Genomic DNA, 15488 nt, shown 5'->3' on the forward strand with positions numbered 1-15488 from the left:
CTGCGTCGAAGCAAGCTCCAGTTCTGGTTTCTGCGTCGAAGCAAGCTCCAGTTCTTGTTTCTGCGCCGAGGCAAGCTAAAGTTCCGGTTCCTGCGTCGAAGCAAGCTCCAGTTCCGGTTCCTGCGTCGAAGCAAGCTCCAGTTCTGGTTTCTGCGCCGAGGCAAGCTCCAGTTCCGGTTTCTGCAGCGAGGCAAGCTCCAGTTCTGGTTCCTGCTCCCCGGCGGCTTCCTTCGCCTGCCGCTCAAGCTCCTGAGGTGCCCTCTTCGTCTCCGGCAGGCCTTCCCATGGCGCCCCCGCCTTCCTCCTCTCCAGCGTCGTCATCATTGCGACCTCAGCACAAGCGGCCGTCAGGCGCCCACACGCGGTGCCTTCAGTGGCCAATTAATGGATGCCCTGGGCGCAGACAGCAGCGACGCCCACAAATTGGGCGTAGAACTCAAAGTCTGCTGAGGTTCTGATGTTACCCGCACCTACCTCGGTGCAGGAACCGGAGCTGTAGCTTGCCTCGGCGCAGAAACCAGAATTGGAGCTTGCTTCGACGCAGGAACCGGAACTGGAGCTTGCCTCGTCGCAGGAACCAGAACTGGAGCTTGCTTCGACGCAGGAACCGGAACTGGAGCTTGCCTCGTCGCAGGAACCAGAACTGGAGCTTGCTTCGACGCAGGAACCGGAACTGGAGCTTGCCACGGCACAGGCACTGGAGCTTGCCTTGGCGCAGGAACAGGAACTGGAGCTTGCCTCGGTGCAGGAACAGTAGCTAACATGTTCCTGCAAGAAGCAAACTAAAGGGCTGTGTGCCGATCGCACATGAAGTTCAGGTACAAACTGCTTGGCAGAAGGTGATTGTCCCGACCAACAACCAGAGGCAGGTGAACCCAATCAATACCCATGGAAAGCAAAACAAACCCAGAGGTGCACAAAACAGGAACTAAGGGAGTCCAAAACTAACAGAACATAACTAAACAAAACATGAGCTAGAGCGAGAGATGGACGCAGAGAAAACATTTTGCTGGACCGGCTCCTCGCAGAGGGCCTTCTTCACCCTCTCAAACGCCTGCTGGCACTGCTCCGTCCACTGGACCAGATCTGGAGCACCCTTTCGGGTGAGGTCGGTTCGCGGAGCTGACCAGCCCACCAACTGACCTCACCCGAAAGGGTGCTCCAGATCTGGTCCCGTGGACGGAGCAGTGCCAGCAGGCGTTTGAGGGGGTGAAGAAGGCCCTCTGCGAGTAGCCGGTCCAGCAAAATATTTTCTCTGCGTCCGTCCCTCTCTCTCGCTCCCACTCCACCCGTCATGACGCGGAGTCGAACCCGCGTTTCCTCGGCAGCTGGAGCTGCGGGCGCCTCCGCTGACAGCGTGCTAAGAGGCGCCCCCTGCTCGTGCTGAGCACAGCGCGCCCACGCAGCAACGAGCCAGCACTCAATCAATAATCAACACACCTGGACTTGATGAAAGGGAGCGGCATAAAGACCAGCAGACCCGAGGAACCTTTGCCAGAACGTCGCTAACCTTCCTGTAAGCATCACGTCTGGCATTCCCTTCCCCGTGATTTCCTCTACTTTGCTTTGCTCTCTCTCTCCCCGTGTGTCCCTGGTTCATGTCCCTTTGTGTTTTCACAGTGCCTCGCCTATCTTCCGTGATCGTGCCTAGTCACTCGACATTCATCCGGATTCCTGACTGCCCTCCTCGACCCAAGACCTCCCTGCTCGGACCCAGACCGTGCTGCCTCGCTCTTGCCCACGACCCTCTTGCCTGTCCACGAACTGCCTCCTCGCCTTGCCCCTCGTGATTCGACAAAAGATACAACCAACACTTACTGACAAAAACCCTTGGTAACATTTACATTATTAATTTTACACATTCATTCACATAGAGTAGCATACACACGGCAGTTCTGCCCTGGTTGTCGCCTCCTTCCCTTCTCTGTACATAAAACCACCTCCAACAATGTCTCATTCCGGCTGCTGCTAATAAAGGCGACAGGTGATCAGATAACAAGGCCCTCCTGGGCAATTTACGCACCTGTCGCTGTCTTTGAGTTTGTTTTTTGTTTTTTTTATTAGATCGCAATTTTCACCAGTCCGGATGTGTGTGTCCAGTTTGGTGAGTTTTGAAGCATTTTAAGGGGGTCAAATTACAGCTCAAAGAGGCAAAAATGACATTTTTTTAGGAAACTTTTGTTTTGAAGGGGTTTTTGCCAACTTCCTGTTGATTTTTGCTGAAAGATGTCAATGAATGAAATGTAGGTCTAAGTGAGACCCACATATAGGCTTTCATTGCATGTCTGTACGACATTCCTACTGGAAGTTACAAGCAGTTGTGTCTGTGTTTTCTTCCTAGGAGCAGTTTTGTCTGTGTTTTATTCCTAGGGGGAGCTAGAGCGCTATTTTGAGTTTTTTTTTTTTTTTTATTAGATCACAATTTTCACCAGTCCTGATGTGTGTGTCCAGTTTGGTGAGTTTTGAAGCATTTTAAGGGTGTCAAATTACAGCTCAAAGAGGCAAAAATGACATTTTTTTAGGAAACTTTTGTTTTGAAGGGGTTTTTGCCAACTTCCTGTTGATTTTTGCTGAAGGATGTCAATGAATGAAATGTAGGTCTAAGTGAGACCCACATGTAGGCTTTCATTGCATGTCTCTACGACATTCCTACTGGAAGTTACAGGCAGTTTTGTCTGTGTTTTCTTCCTAGGAGCAGTTTTGTCTGAGTTTTATTCCTAGGGGGAGCTAGAGCGCTATTTTTTTTTTATTACATCACAATTTTCACCAGTCCTGATGTGTGTGTCCAGTTTGGTGGGCTTTGAAGCATTTTAAGGGGGTCAAATTACAGCTCAAAGAGGCAAAAATGACATTTTTTTAGGAAACTTTTGTTTTGAAGGGGTTTTAGCCAACTTCCTGTTGATTTTTGCTGAAGGATGTCAATGAATGAAATGTAGGTCTAAGTGAGACCCACATATAGGCTTTCATTGCATGTCTCTACGACATTCTTACTGGAAGTTACAGGCAGTTTTGTCTGTGTTTTCTTCCTAGGAGCAGTTTTGTCTGTGTTTTATTCCTAGGGGGAGCTAGAGCGCTATTTTTTTTTTTTTTTATTACATCACAATTTTCACCAGTCCTGATGTGTGTGTCCAGTTTGGTGAGTTTTGAAGCATTTTAAGGGGGTCAAATTACAGCTCAAAGAGGCAAAAATGACATTTTTTAGGAAACTTTCGTTTTGAAGGGGTTTTTGCCAACTTCCTGTTGATTTTTGCTGAAGGATGTCAATGAATGAAATGTAGGTCTAAGTGAGACCCACATATAGGCTTTCATTGCATGTCTCTACGACATTCCTACTGGAAGTTACAGGCAGTTTTGTCTGTGTTTTCTTCCTAGGAGCAGTTTTGTCTGTGTTTTATTCCTGGGGGGGCGCTAGAGCTCTATGTTGAGTTTTGTTTTTTTATTAGATCACAATTTTCACCAGTCCTGATGTGTGTGTCCAGTTTGGTGAGTTTTGAAGCATTTTAAGGGGGTCAAATTACAGCTCAAAGAGGCAAAAAATTACATTTTTTTAGGAAACTTTCGTTTTGAAGGGGTTTTTGCCAACTTCCTGTTGATTTTAGCTGAAGGATGTCAATGTATGAAATTTAGGTCTAAGTGAGACCCACATAGAGGTTTTTGTTTCATGTCTCTACGACATTCCCACCAGATGTCACAAGCAGTTTTGTCTGTGTTTTTTCCCCTAGGGGGCACTAGGGGCAATTTTAGTCATTCGTGATGTGTGTGTCAAATTTGGTGAGTTTTGAAGCATGTTAAGGGGGTCAAATTACAGCTCAAAGAGGTGGCGGAATAATAAAGAATAATAAAACCTTAGAAATACAATAGGGTCCTCTGTCCTAAAGGGACATTCGGTCCCTAAGTGGATGCTACCAGGAAGACCGAGCCATTTTGCATTTTTGCAAAGTGGGTGTCGGTGGCACACATTCATCATTATTATTCAAAACAACTTTGTTATTGACCTACTTTGATCTAAACTTTTTACGACATATTTTTATAACTGGAAAAAAAACAAACAAAAAAACTTTTATTACCTGCAGGAGTGCAGACGGTCGTTTTTACATACTCAACAGTCACTTCATTAGGTACCCCTGTTTGAACAAATAATAATAAATGCTAAAATGGGTTATACTTGTATAGCGCTTTTCTAACTTAAAATTGATTTGACACTATTTTTCTCATTCTAAAGGGATGTGACTAGATTGGTGGAAGCTGGGGATCGAACCAGGAACCCTCAGGTTCACACAATAGAAATGACGCAAGCAATCTTTTTTAACATCTCCATAAAAAACTAACAAAAAATATCTGTAAGAAAAATTTCTTGCAATTTTTTTTATAATGAATACAAGTGTTATGTAACTTATGCAATGCAACTTTTTTTTTTTTTGACTTACCTCTAGAAGTCAGAAAAAAAGGAAAAAAAGATGGTTCACTTTCACTTTTTCCCCAAAAAGCTTCCAGAAAAACACTTCAAAATGATACCTTCAAGCGTCTGCTTGACAAGAGGATTAATGAAACTTGTTGAGAGTTAAAAAAAACAAAACAAGCAGCATGTATCCACGCCTCGTCCCATCCGGTACAGGATGATAAAAACCCTTCAGGGCGTAAAAGGTAACAAGAACACAGTCGAAGTCGACCGTGGGAGGGGACTTTGACTGTGGTTGAGGAAGTGGGGATTATTATTTACAAAAACAACATCGATACTGACGTGATGACATCCATATTTTGGACTTCTCTTTTAAGATTATTTTCTAAAAATTTGTTTTTTTTCAATATATTGAATATACAGTATAATATTTGGCCACCTGCCTTGACTCACATAATGCATCCCAAAGGTGTTCAGGTCAGGACTCTGAGCAGGCCAGTCAAGTTCATCCACATCAGACTCTGTATGGACCTTGCTTTGCCCGCTCCAAAATGTTCCCACAGTTTTGGGAGCGTGGAATGGTCCAAAATGTTTTGTTATCCTGTAGCCTTCCAAGTTCCTTTCACAGGAACAAATCCTGAAAAACAACCCCACACCATAATTCCTCCTTCACCAAATGTATCACTCGGCACAATGCGGCCCGAAATGTAGCGTTCTCCTGGCGATCTCTGAACCCAGGCTGGTCCGTCAGATTGCCAGATGGAAAAACATCGAGGACATCTATTAAAACAGACAAGAAGCAAGGAAATAAACTGAGACGGGATTCAATTTTGCTCAATTTAAGGGGAGACGCGTACACCTGTACCCTTGCACGGTGTCATCAAACAGAGACGGGATTCAATTTTGCTCAATTTGAGGGGAGACGCGTACACCTGTACACTTGCACGGTGTCATCAAACAGAGACGGGATTCAATTTTGCTCAATTTGAGGGGAGACGCGTACACCTGTACACTTGCACGGTGTCATCAAACAGAGACGGGATTCAATTTTGCTCAATTTGAGGGGAGACGCGTACACCTGTACCCTTGCACGGTGTCATCAAACAGAGACGGGATTCAATTTTGCTCAATTTGAGGAGAGACGCGTACACCTGTACACTTGCACGGTGTCATCAAACAGAGACGGGATTCAATTTTGCTCAATTTGAGGGGAGACGCGTACACCTGTACCCTTGCACGGTGTCATCAAACAGAGACAGGATTCAATTTTGCTCAATTTGAGGGGAGACGCGTACACCTGTACCCTTGCACGGTGTCATCAAACAGAGACGGGATTCAATTTTGCTCAATTTGAGGGGAGACGCGTACACCTGTACCCTTGCACGGTGTCTTCAAACAGAGACGGGATTCAATTTTGCTCAATTTGAGGGGAGACGCGTACACCTGTACCCTTGCACGGTGTCATCAAACAGAGACGGGATTAAATTTTGCTCAATTTGAGGGGAGATGCGTACACCTGTACCCTTGCACGGTGTCATCAAACAGAGACGGGATTCATTTTTTCTCAATTTGAGGGGAGACGCGTACACCTGTACACTTGCACGGTGTCATCAAACAGAGACGGGATTCAATTTTGCTCAATTTGAGGGGAGACGCGTACACCTGTACCATTGCACGGTGTCATCAAACAGAGACGGGATTCAATTTTGCTCAATTTGAGGGGAGATGCGTACACCTGTACCCTTGCACGGCGTCATCAAACAGAGACGGGATTCAATTTTGCTCAATTTGAGGGGAGACGCGTACACCTGTACCCTTGCACGGTGTCTTCAAACAGAGACGGGATTCAATTTTGCTCAATTTGAGGGGAGACGCGTACACCTGTACCCTTGCACGGTGTCATCAAACAGAGACGGGATTAAATTTTGCTCAATTTGAGGGGAGATGCGTACACCTGTACCCTTGCACGGTGTCCTCAAACAGAGACGGGATTAAATTTTGCTCAATTTGAGGGGAGACGCGTACACCTGTACCCTTGCACGGTGTCATCAAACAGAGACGGGATTCATTTTTTCTCAATTTGAGGGGAGACGCGTACACCTGTACCCTTGCACGGTGTCATCAAACAGAGACGGGATTCAATTTTGCTCAATTTGAGGGGAGACGCGTACACCTGTACCCTTGCACGGTGTCATCAAACAGAGACGGGATTCAATTTTGCTCAATTTGAGGGGAGACGCGTACACCTGTACCCTTGCACGGTGTCATCAAACAGAGACGGGATTCAATTTTGCTCAATTTGAGGGGAGACGCGTACACCTGTACCCTTGCACGGTGTCATCACGCTCTTCTATTTGGATATTCCCTGTTTACACAACAACAGCTGTTTCTAATGGAATGTAAACATTGTTTTTGGTCACATTAACACAAGAGAAAAAGATGCCTCGGGCTTCTACTGGTCCTGGATCGAGCTTGGGCAAATCTTGGATCACAATAGATAACCCCTCCCATCTCCTCTTATCGTAAACAGCGGAATTTTCCAAGCCTTTTGCTTGGTGCGACAAAGACAGCTTTCGTCTGTTCACGGGGAACTCCGAGAACGGGAAGTTTTTTGATCATTTACATACAATTTTTCTGAAAGCGTGATTTCTCAGTCCAGAGAAGGCGTCTCCACTGCTCTACAGTCCAGTGGCGACGAAATTTACACCACTGCATCCCACGCTTTGCATTGGACTTGGAGATGTATGGCTTAGATTCAGGCGCCCGGCCATGGAAATCCATTCCATGAAGCTCTCTGCGTCCTGTACGTGGGCTAATTGGAACGTGACTGTGCAGAAAGTTGGCGACTATTTATATTGTTTTGCTCAAACAATTTTGTGTAAAAAAAATAAATAAAAATGGAATTTTTATATGTTTGCAGGGCCCGCTCAGGTTGTTAAGGGCCACACTGTATGAACAGTTCGCCCGACGCAGACGTCGTAAGCTCGTCAAAGCTCCCTTTTATGCATTCTCGCACCGCATCGATATATATTTTTTTTTTTTACCAGGTTGAGGTGGTGGAAGAAAGGTCAAAAAACGAAAAAAAAATAAAGCTACATTTTTGGCAGCATCAAACTAAATTTGTCGGAAACCCTGATTAAAGTCCGAAACAGACCCGCCCAGTAGATGCACTAATGATTACAATAATAATTAAAGCTGCAAGCAGCGATTGACGGGACCGACTTTTGCTGGTGTTTCCTGCCTTTACCCATTCAACATATCTTTACCTGCACATTACCTACCTTCCCTGCATCCTGGGGTCACACTGGTGCCTCTTTCTTTCACCCATACACCCTGGTGCTTCCTGCCATCAACCAGACAACATATTTTTACCTGCACCTTACCTACCTTCTCTGTATCCTGGGGTCACACTGGTGCCTCCTTCTTTCACCCAGTCAACATATCTTTACCCGCACATTACCTACCTTCTCTGCATTGTGTGGTCCCGCTGGGCATCAGCGCAGCGGTTCTTTGAAGGCTCGTAAAATCAAAACCGGAGCAGTTATTACAACTCTTTTCTCAACTTTTAATCAGAAGGATTCAATCTCTTTCCTGTGCGAGTTTGAAGCCGACACAACAAACGCGCTCAGAGGAGATAATGTTTGAAAAAAGGTGACGGGTTTTTACAAAACTTTTGTTTGAAGGGGTAATTGCCAACTTCCTGTTGATTTTTGCTGAAGGATGTCAATTGATGAAATGTAGGTCTAAGTGAGACCTACATAGAGGTTTTCGTTTCATGTCTCTATAACATTCCTAACGGAAGTTACAATCAGTTTTGTCTGTGTTTTCTTCCCAAAAGCAGTTTTGTCAGTGTTTTATTCCAAGGGGGCGCTAGAGCGCTATTTTTAGGTTTTTTTTTTTTATTAGATCGCAATTTTCACCAGTCCTGATGTGTGTGTCCAGTTTGGTGAGTTTTGAAGCATTTTAAGGGGGTCAAATTACAGCTCAAAGAGGCAAAAATTTCATTTTTTTACGAAGTTTTTGTTTTGAAGGGTTTTTGCCAACTTCCTGTTGATTTTTGCTGAAGGAAGTCAGTGTATGAAATGTAGGTCTAAGTCAGACCTACGTAGAGATTTTTGTTTCATGTCTCAATAACATTCCTGATGGAAGTTACAAGCAGTTTTGTATGTGCTTTCTTCTCAAGAGCAGTTTTGTCAGCGTTTTATTCCTAGGGGGCGCTAGAGCGCTATTTTGAGTTTTTTAATTTTTTTTTATTAGATCGCAATTTTCACCAGTCCTGATGTGTGTGTCCAGTTTGGTGAGTTTTGAAGCATTTTAAGGGGGTCAAATTACAGCTCAAAGAGGCAAAAATGTCATTTTTTACGAAACTTTTGTTTTGAAGGGGTTTTTGCCAACTTCCTGTTGATTTTTGCAGAAGGAAGTCAGTGTATGAAATGTAGGTCTAAGTCAGACCTACATAAAGGTTTTTGTTTCATGTCTCTACAACATTTAAAAACGGATGTTAAAAGCAGTTTTGTCTGTGTTTTCTTCCCAAGAGCAGTTTTGTCTGTGTTTTATTCCTAGGGGGCGCTAGAGTGCAATTTTGAGTTTTGGGGTTTGGTTTTTTATTAGATCGCAACTTTCACCATTCCTGATGTGTGTGTCCAGTTTGGTGAGTTTTGAAGCATTTTAAGGGGGTCAAATTACAGCTTAAAGAGGCAAAAATGTCATTTTTTACAAAACTTTTGTTTTGAAGAGGTTTTTGCCAACTTCCTGTTGATTTTTGCTGAAGGAAGTCAGTGTATGAAATGTAGGTCTAAGTCAGACCTACATAAAGGTTTTTGTTTCATGTCTCTACAACATTTAAAAACGGAAGTTAAAAGCAGTTTTGTCTGTGTTTTCTTTCCAAGAGCATTTTTGTCAGTGTTTTATTCCTAGGGGGCGCTAGAGCGCAATTTTGAGTTTTGGGGTTTGGTTTCTTATTAGATGGTAATTTTCACCGGTCCTGATGTGTGTGTCCAGTTTGGTGAGTTTTGAAGCATTTTAAGGGGGTCAAATTACAGCTCAAAGAGGCAAAAATTTCATTTTTTACAAAACTTTTGTTTTGAAGGGGTTTTTGCCAACTTCCTGTTGATTTTTGCTGAAGGATGTCAGTGTATGAAATGTAGGTCTAAGTCAGACCTACATAGAAGTTTTTGTTTCATGTTTCAAGCGACATTGGATCCCTAATAAAAGGATGAAGACAAATGACTACCAGCACACCTGAAACTACTTTACGTAGCCACATCTGAACAATGAACCGGAAAAATGTATCCGAAAGCTTGTTTTCTCGTCCGCTCACCCGTCTTGCCGCACATGACGCTGACAAAGAGTAATTGGAGAACATCAGATCTCTAACGGACACATAAAACCCAGACACGCACACAAACCTCCAGAGGGTTTTTGTTTACCTCCGTCGTGTACTAACTTGTCCAAAAATCTGCCTGTACAGAAAGCAAAAAGCTGGGAGACAAAAACTCAATGAAATATTATTGCCGAACAATAGGAACTAACATGATGTAATGCAGTCTTTCTCAACCATAGGGCCGTGAGCGCCCCCTACATAGCCACCAAAAATATCCGTTTCTCAGCTGTGGAACTCACACTTTTTTTTACCATTTGTGCCAGAAATGATAATCTCATACAAACAGAAAAAAGTATTGCGCTAAAATCATAAAGAAGTGTTTAAGCGCAAAAATTATGACTATAGTGGTGAAGCTATATTTTTATTTGCATTTATTTGTTGTTGTTGATAGTTTAATAAATACGTGTGTTATTATTAGGGACCGAATGCCCCTTTTGGACAGAGGACCCTATTGTATTTTTAAGGTTTTATTATTGTTATATCGCCGCCTCTTTGAGCTGTAATTTGACCCCCTTAAAAGGCTTCAAAACTCACCAAATTTAACACACACATCAGGACTGGCGAAAATTGCGATCTAATAAAAAATAAAAAAATTAAAAAACTCAAAATTGCGCCCTAGCGCCCCCTAGGAAAAAACACAGACAAAACTGCTTGTAACTTCCGTAAGGAATGACGTAGAGACATGAAACAAAAACCTCTATGTAGGTCTGACTTAGACCTACATTTCATACACTGACCTCCTTCAGCAAAAATCCACAAGAAGTTGGAAAAAAAACCCTTCAAAACAAGAGTTTCCGAAAAAATTTAATTTTTGCCTCTTTGAGCTGTAATTTGACTCCCTTAAAATGCTTCAAAACTCACCAAACAGGACACACACATCAGGACTGGTGAAAATTGCGATCTAATAAAAAAATAAAAAACTCAAAATTGAGCTCTAGCGCCCCCTAGGAATAAAACACAGACAAAACTGCTGTTGGGAAGAAAACACTGACAAAACTGCTTGTAAATTCCGGTAGGAATGTCTTAGAGACATGAAACGAAAACCTATATGTGGGTCTCACTTGGACCTACATTTCATTCTTTGACATCCTTCAGCAAATATCAACAGGAAGTTGGCAAAAACCCCTTCAAAACGAAAGTTTCCTAAAAAATGTCATTTTTGCCTCTTTGAGCTGTAATTTGACCCCCTTAAAATGCTTCAAAACTCGCCAAACCGGACACACACATCAGAACTGGTGAAAATTGCGATCTAATAAAAAAAACAAAAAACAAAAAAAAAACTCAAAATTGTGCTTTAGCGCCCCTTAGGAATAAAACACAGACAAAACTGCTCTTGGGAAGAAAACACTGACAAAACTGCTTGAAACTTCCGTTTTTAAATGTCGTAGAGACATGAAACAAAAACCTCTATGTAGGTCTGACTTAGACCTACATTTCATACACTGACTTCCTTCAGCAAAAATCAACAGGAAGTTGGCAAAAACCCCTTCAAAACAAAAGTTTCCTAAAAAATTAAATTTTTGCCTCTTTGAGCTGTAATTTGACTCCCTTAAAATGCTTCAAAACTCACCAAACAGGACACACACATCAGGACTGATGAAAATTGCGATCTAATAAAAAAAAAAAAAACTCTAAATTGAGCTCTAGCGCCCCCTAGGAATAAAACAGACAAAACTGCTGTTGGGAAGAAAACACTGACAAAACTGCTTGTAATTTCCTGTAGGAATGTCTTAGAGACATGAAACGAAGACCTGTATGTGGGTCTCACTTAGACCTACATTTCATTCATTGACGTCCTTCAGCAAAAATCAACAAGAAGTTGGCAAAAAACCCTTCAAAACAAAAGTTTCCTAAAAAATGTCATTTTTGCCTCTTTGAGCTGTAATTTGACTCCCTTAAAATGTTTCAAAACTCACCAAACAGGACACAAACATCAGGACTGGTGAAAATTGCGATCTAATAAAAACAAAAACAAATCCCAAAACTCAAAATTGCGTTCTAGCGCCCCCTAGGAATAAAACACAGACAAAACTGCTCTTGGGAAGAAAACGCTGACAAAACTGCTTGTAATTTCCGTTAGGAATGTCATAGAGACATGAAACAAAACCCTCTATGTAGGTCTCACTTAGACCTACATTTCCTTCATTTACATCCTTCAGTAAAACTCAACAGGAAGTTGGCAATCACCCCTTCAAAACTAAAGTTTTGTAAAAACCCGTCACCTTCTTTCAAACGTTATCTCCTCTGAGCGCGTTTGTTGTGTCGGCTTCAAACTAACACAGGGGAAAGATTGAATCCTTCTGATTAAAAGTTGAGGAAAGAGTTTTTCTAACTGCTACGGTTTTGATTTTACGAGCCTTCAAAGAACCGCTGCGCTGCTGCCGTCTCAAGATGGCCGCTTAAAAGCAGGAAGCACCAGCGTGACCACACAACGCAGAGAAGGTAGGTAATGTGCGGGTAAAGATATGTTGACTGGGTGAAAGAAGGAGGCACCAGTTTGACTCCAGGATACAGAGAAGGTAGGTAATGTGCAGGTAAAGAGATGTTGTCTGGGTGATGGCAGGAAGCACCAGCGTGTATGGGTGACAGAAAGAAGCACCAGTGTGACCCCAGGATGCAGGGACGGTAGGTAATGTGCAGGTAAAGATATGTTGAATGGGTAAAGGCAGGAAACACCAACAAAAGTCGATCCCGTCCATCGCTGCTTGCAGCTTTAATTGTTTATTAATTTAGTTAGATCGCATTAATTTTAGCACTGCATAAGTTTATGTGCATTTATTTATCAAAAGTTTTGAAGTTTCGGTTTCAGTTCATGCTACGTTGTTGCTTTAGTTTTGCGGAGGCAAGAAACGACATGGAGCTAAGAAGAAATACAGTACGTACGTACAAAAACATACAAAACCAGTGAAGTTGTCATGTTGTTTAATTGGTAAATAAAAACAAAATACGATAATTTGCAATCCTTTTCAACTTATATTCAGTTGAATAGACTGCAAAGAACTTGATATTTAATGTTAGAACTGGAAAACATTTGTGGGCCGACGGCGGGGCAGGCCACGCTGTAGCCCTGCCCAAGATGGCGGCAAGGAGGCGGAGAATGCGGCGGAACAGAGAGGCGGGGCGTGCCGGGAGCGACGCTACGAGCAAGATCAGGTGCGTGGCTCGCACACCAGCACACAAATTAACTCATCTCCTCACGCTGTATAAAAGGGGAGAAGGAGGAGAAATCGCAGAAGGAGTTGGAGAGCTCGCAGCAGCGCAGGAGAAGCGAGAGGAACAGGGAGCCATAGACGAGGACGAGGACGACCGCGGCTGAAAGAGCGGACCGTGAGCGAGCAGTGGAGGAAGGAGCTGAAAATTCATCGGAGCTGCAGACAGATTTATTGCAAAATAAAGAAGTCAAACCTGCTCAAAAGCATGTCCTTCCTGGGTGGTCCATTGAACCCGAGCGACGACGGAAAAGGTCGTTCACAACGGCATTTTCTGCAAGTATTAGCTCATTTGGAATTTGATGCCTGCCGCGTGTTTAAAAAAAGCTGGCACGGGTTGCAAAAAAGACGGGAGATTATGTGGAACATCCCACAGGTGGACAGGCTAATTGGGGAACAGGCGGGTGCCGTGATTGGGTACAAAAGCAGCCTGCGTGAAATGCAGGACGGGGCGAGGGTTAACATTTTGTGAGCAAATGCGTGAGCAAATTGTTTAAGAACAACATTTCCCAACGTGCTATCGCAAGGAATTTAGGGATTTCACCATCTACGGTCCGCAATATCATCAAAAGGTTCCCTCGGGAAGCCACCCTTCCTAACCCCCATTCGAGTACGACCTCAGATCAGACGAGGCCACCCGCTGAACTTAAGCATATCACTAAGCGGAGTTAAAGAAACTAACAAGGATTCCCTCAGTAGCGGCGAGCGAAGAGGGAAGAGCCCAGCGCAGAAAACTTTCCCACTTTGCATCGGTCCATCTTAGATGAGCTCGGGCTCGGCGAAGCTGGCAGCGTTTCTGGGTGTTGTTGATAAATGGCCTTCTTCTTTGCATAGTAGAGTTTTAACTTGCACCCACAGATGTAGCAACCAACTGTCGTTACTGACAGTGGTTTTCCGAAATGTTCCTGAGCCATGTGGTGATATCCTTTACACATGTTCAATCACTCATGGGATACTGCATCAAAAGGCGACAGTGTGTAAAGGATATCACCACACGGGCTCAGGAACACTTCAGAAAACCACTGTCAGTAATGACAGTTGGTGGCTACATCTGTAAGTGCAAATTAAAACTCTACTATGCAAAGAAGAAAGCCATTTTATCAACAACACCCAGACACGCTGCCAGCTTGATTGAGCCCGAGCTCATCTAAGATGGACTGATCCAAAGTGGGAAAGTGTTCTGTGGTCTGACGAGTGCACATTTCAAATTGTTTATGGAAACCGTGGACGTCGTGTCTTCCGGACCAAAGAGGAAAAGAACCATCCGGATAGTTCCAGGCGCAAAAGTTGAAAAGCCAGCATCTGTGCTGTATGGGGGTGTATTAGTGCCCAAAGGCCTGGGTCACTTACACATTTTTGAAGGCACCATTAATGCTGAAAGGTACATTCAGGTTTTGGAACATCGTATCCTGCCATCCAAGCAACGTTATCATGTATTGTAGCTAAAAATCAAAATTTTTGTTTCATCTGACATCACATGGACAAAGATAAGACCTTCTGGAGGATAGTCCTGTGGTCAAATGAAACAAAAATGGAGCTGTTTGGCCATAATACCCAGCAATATGTTTGGAGGAGAATAATACAAATAATAATAATAACGGATTTTATTTGTAAAAAAAGTTGAGCAAACAACCTCAAAGTGCCACCGTGTAAAAAAATAAATAAATAGTAATAATAAATAAATAAATAATAAATGATAAATGGGTTGTACTTGTATAGCGCTTTTCTACCTTCAAGGTACTCAAATAATAATAAAATCGAAAACTAGAAACAGCACAATAGCTAGAAGCAGCATGCATGTCTATAAAAATGCTTTTTTTTTTTTAAAAGATGTTTTTTTAAGCCTGTTTTAAAAGCATCCACAGTCTGAGGTGCCCTCAGGTAGTCAGGGAGAGCGTTCCAAAGACTGGGAGCTTTGTCCGTGGAGGTTGGAGGAGGTTAGCTTGTATGGAGCGGCGGTGTCGTGTGGAGGATTTGGGGGTGAGAACCGGTCAGGCCTTTAATCCCAGGAACACCATACCTACCGTCAAGCATGGTGGGGGGTAGTATAATCCTATGGGTCTGTTTTGGTGCCTTACAGAGAGTAAATGGGACAATGAAAAAGGAGGATTACCTCCAAATTCTTCAGGACAAGCTAAAATCATCAGCCCGGAGGTTGGGTCTTGGGCGCAACAGGACAAAGACCCCCAGACATAGGTCAAAAGTGGTATAGGAATGGCTAAATCAGGCTAGCATGAAGGTTTTAGAATGGCCTTTGTTGCGTTTGGACCAGATGTTCCTCTTGCTGGGAATTTAAGCTGCTGGTCACCCCCAAGTGAAGTGAATTATATTTATATAGCGCTTTTCTCTAGTGACTCAAAGCGCTTTACATAGTGAAACCCAACATCTAAGTTACATTTAAACCAGTCTGGGTGCCACTGGGAGCAGGTGGGTAAAGTGTCTTGCCCAAGGACACAACGGCAGTGACTAGGATGGCGGAAGCGGGAATCGAACCTGC

General features: G+C 43.4%; 1 protein-coding gene across 9 annotated transcripts in view; it reads right to left on the reverse strand.

Moving 5' to 3' along the window:
- The window catches only part of LOC133545481 (caspase-8-like), a 64394-nt gene that overhangs the window by 6845 nt on the left and 42061 nt on the right, over positions 1 to 15488 (reverse strand). For 5 of the 9 annotated variants that reach the window (XM_061891135.1, XM_061891127.1, XM_061891174.1 and 2 more), the window contains one exon: positions 4853 to 5036. The exons of 1 other annotated variant lie outside the window; for it this stretch is intronic. In XM_061891135.1, coding sequence (XP_061747119.1) covers positions 4853 to 4854 — 2 coding nt within the window. In that variant the 5' untranslated portion in view covers positions 4855 to 5036. Of the gene's footprint in view, positions 1 to 474; positions 495 to 4067; positions 4125 to 4427; positions 4655 to 4852; positions 5037 to 15488 lie in introns of those variants that run through there. 3 more of the 9 variants (XM_061891162.1, XM_061891152.1, XM_061891164.1) reach the window with 3 other exon arrangements.

Source organism: Nerophis ophidion, linkage group LG02 (assembly GCF_033978795.1).
Source record: "Nerophis ophidion isolate RoL-2023_Sa linkage group LG02, RoL_Noph_v1.0, whole genome shotgun sequence".
In the NCBI taxonomy this organism is placed as follows: domain Eukaryota; kingdom Metazoa; phylum Chordata; class Actinopteri; order Syngnathiformes; family Syngnathidae; genus Nerophis; species Nerophis ophidion.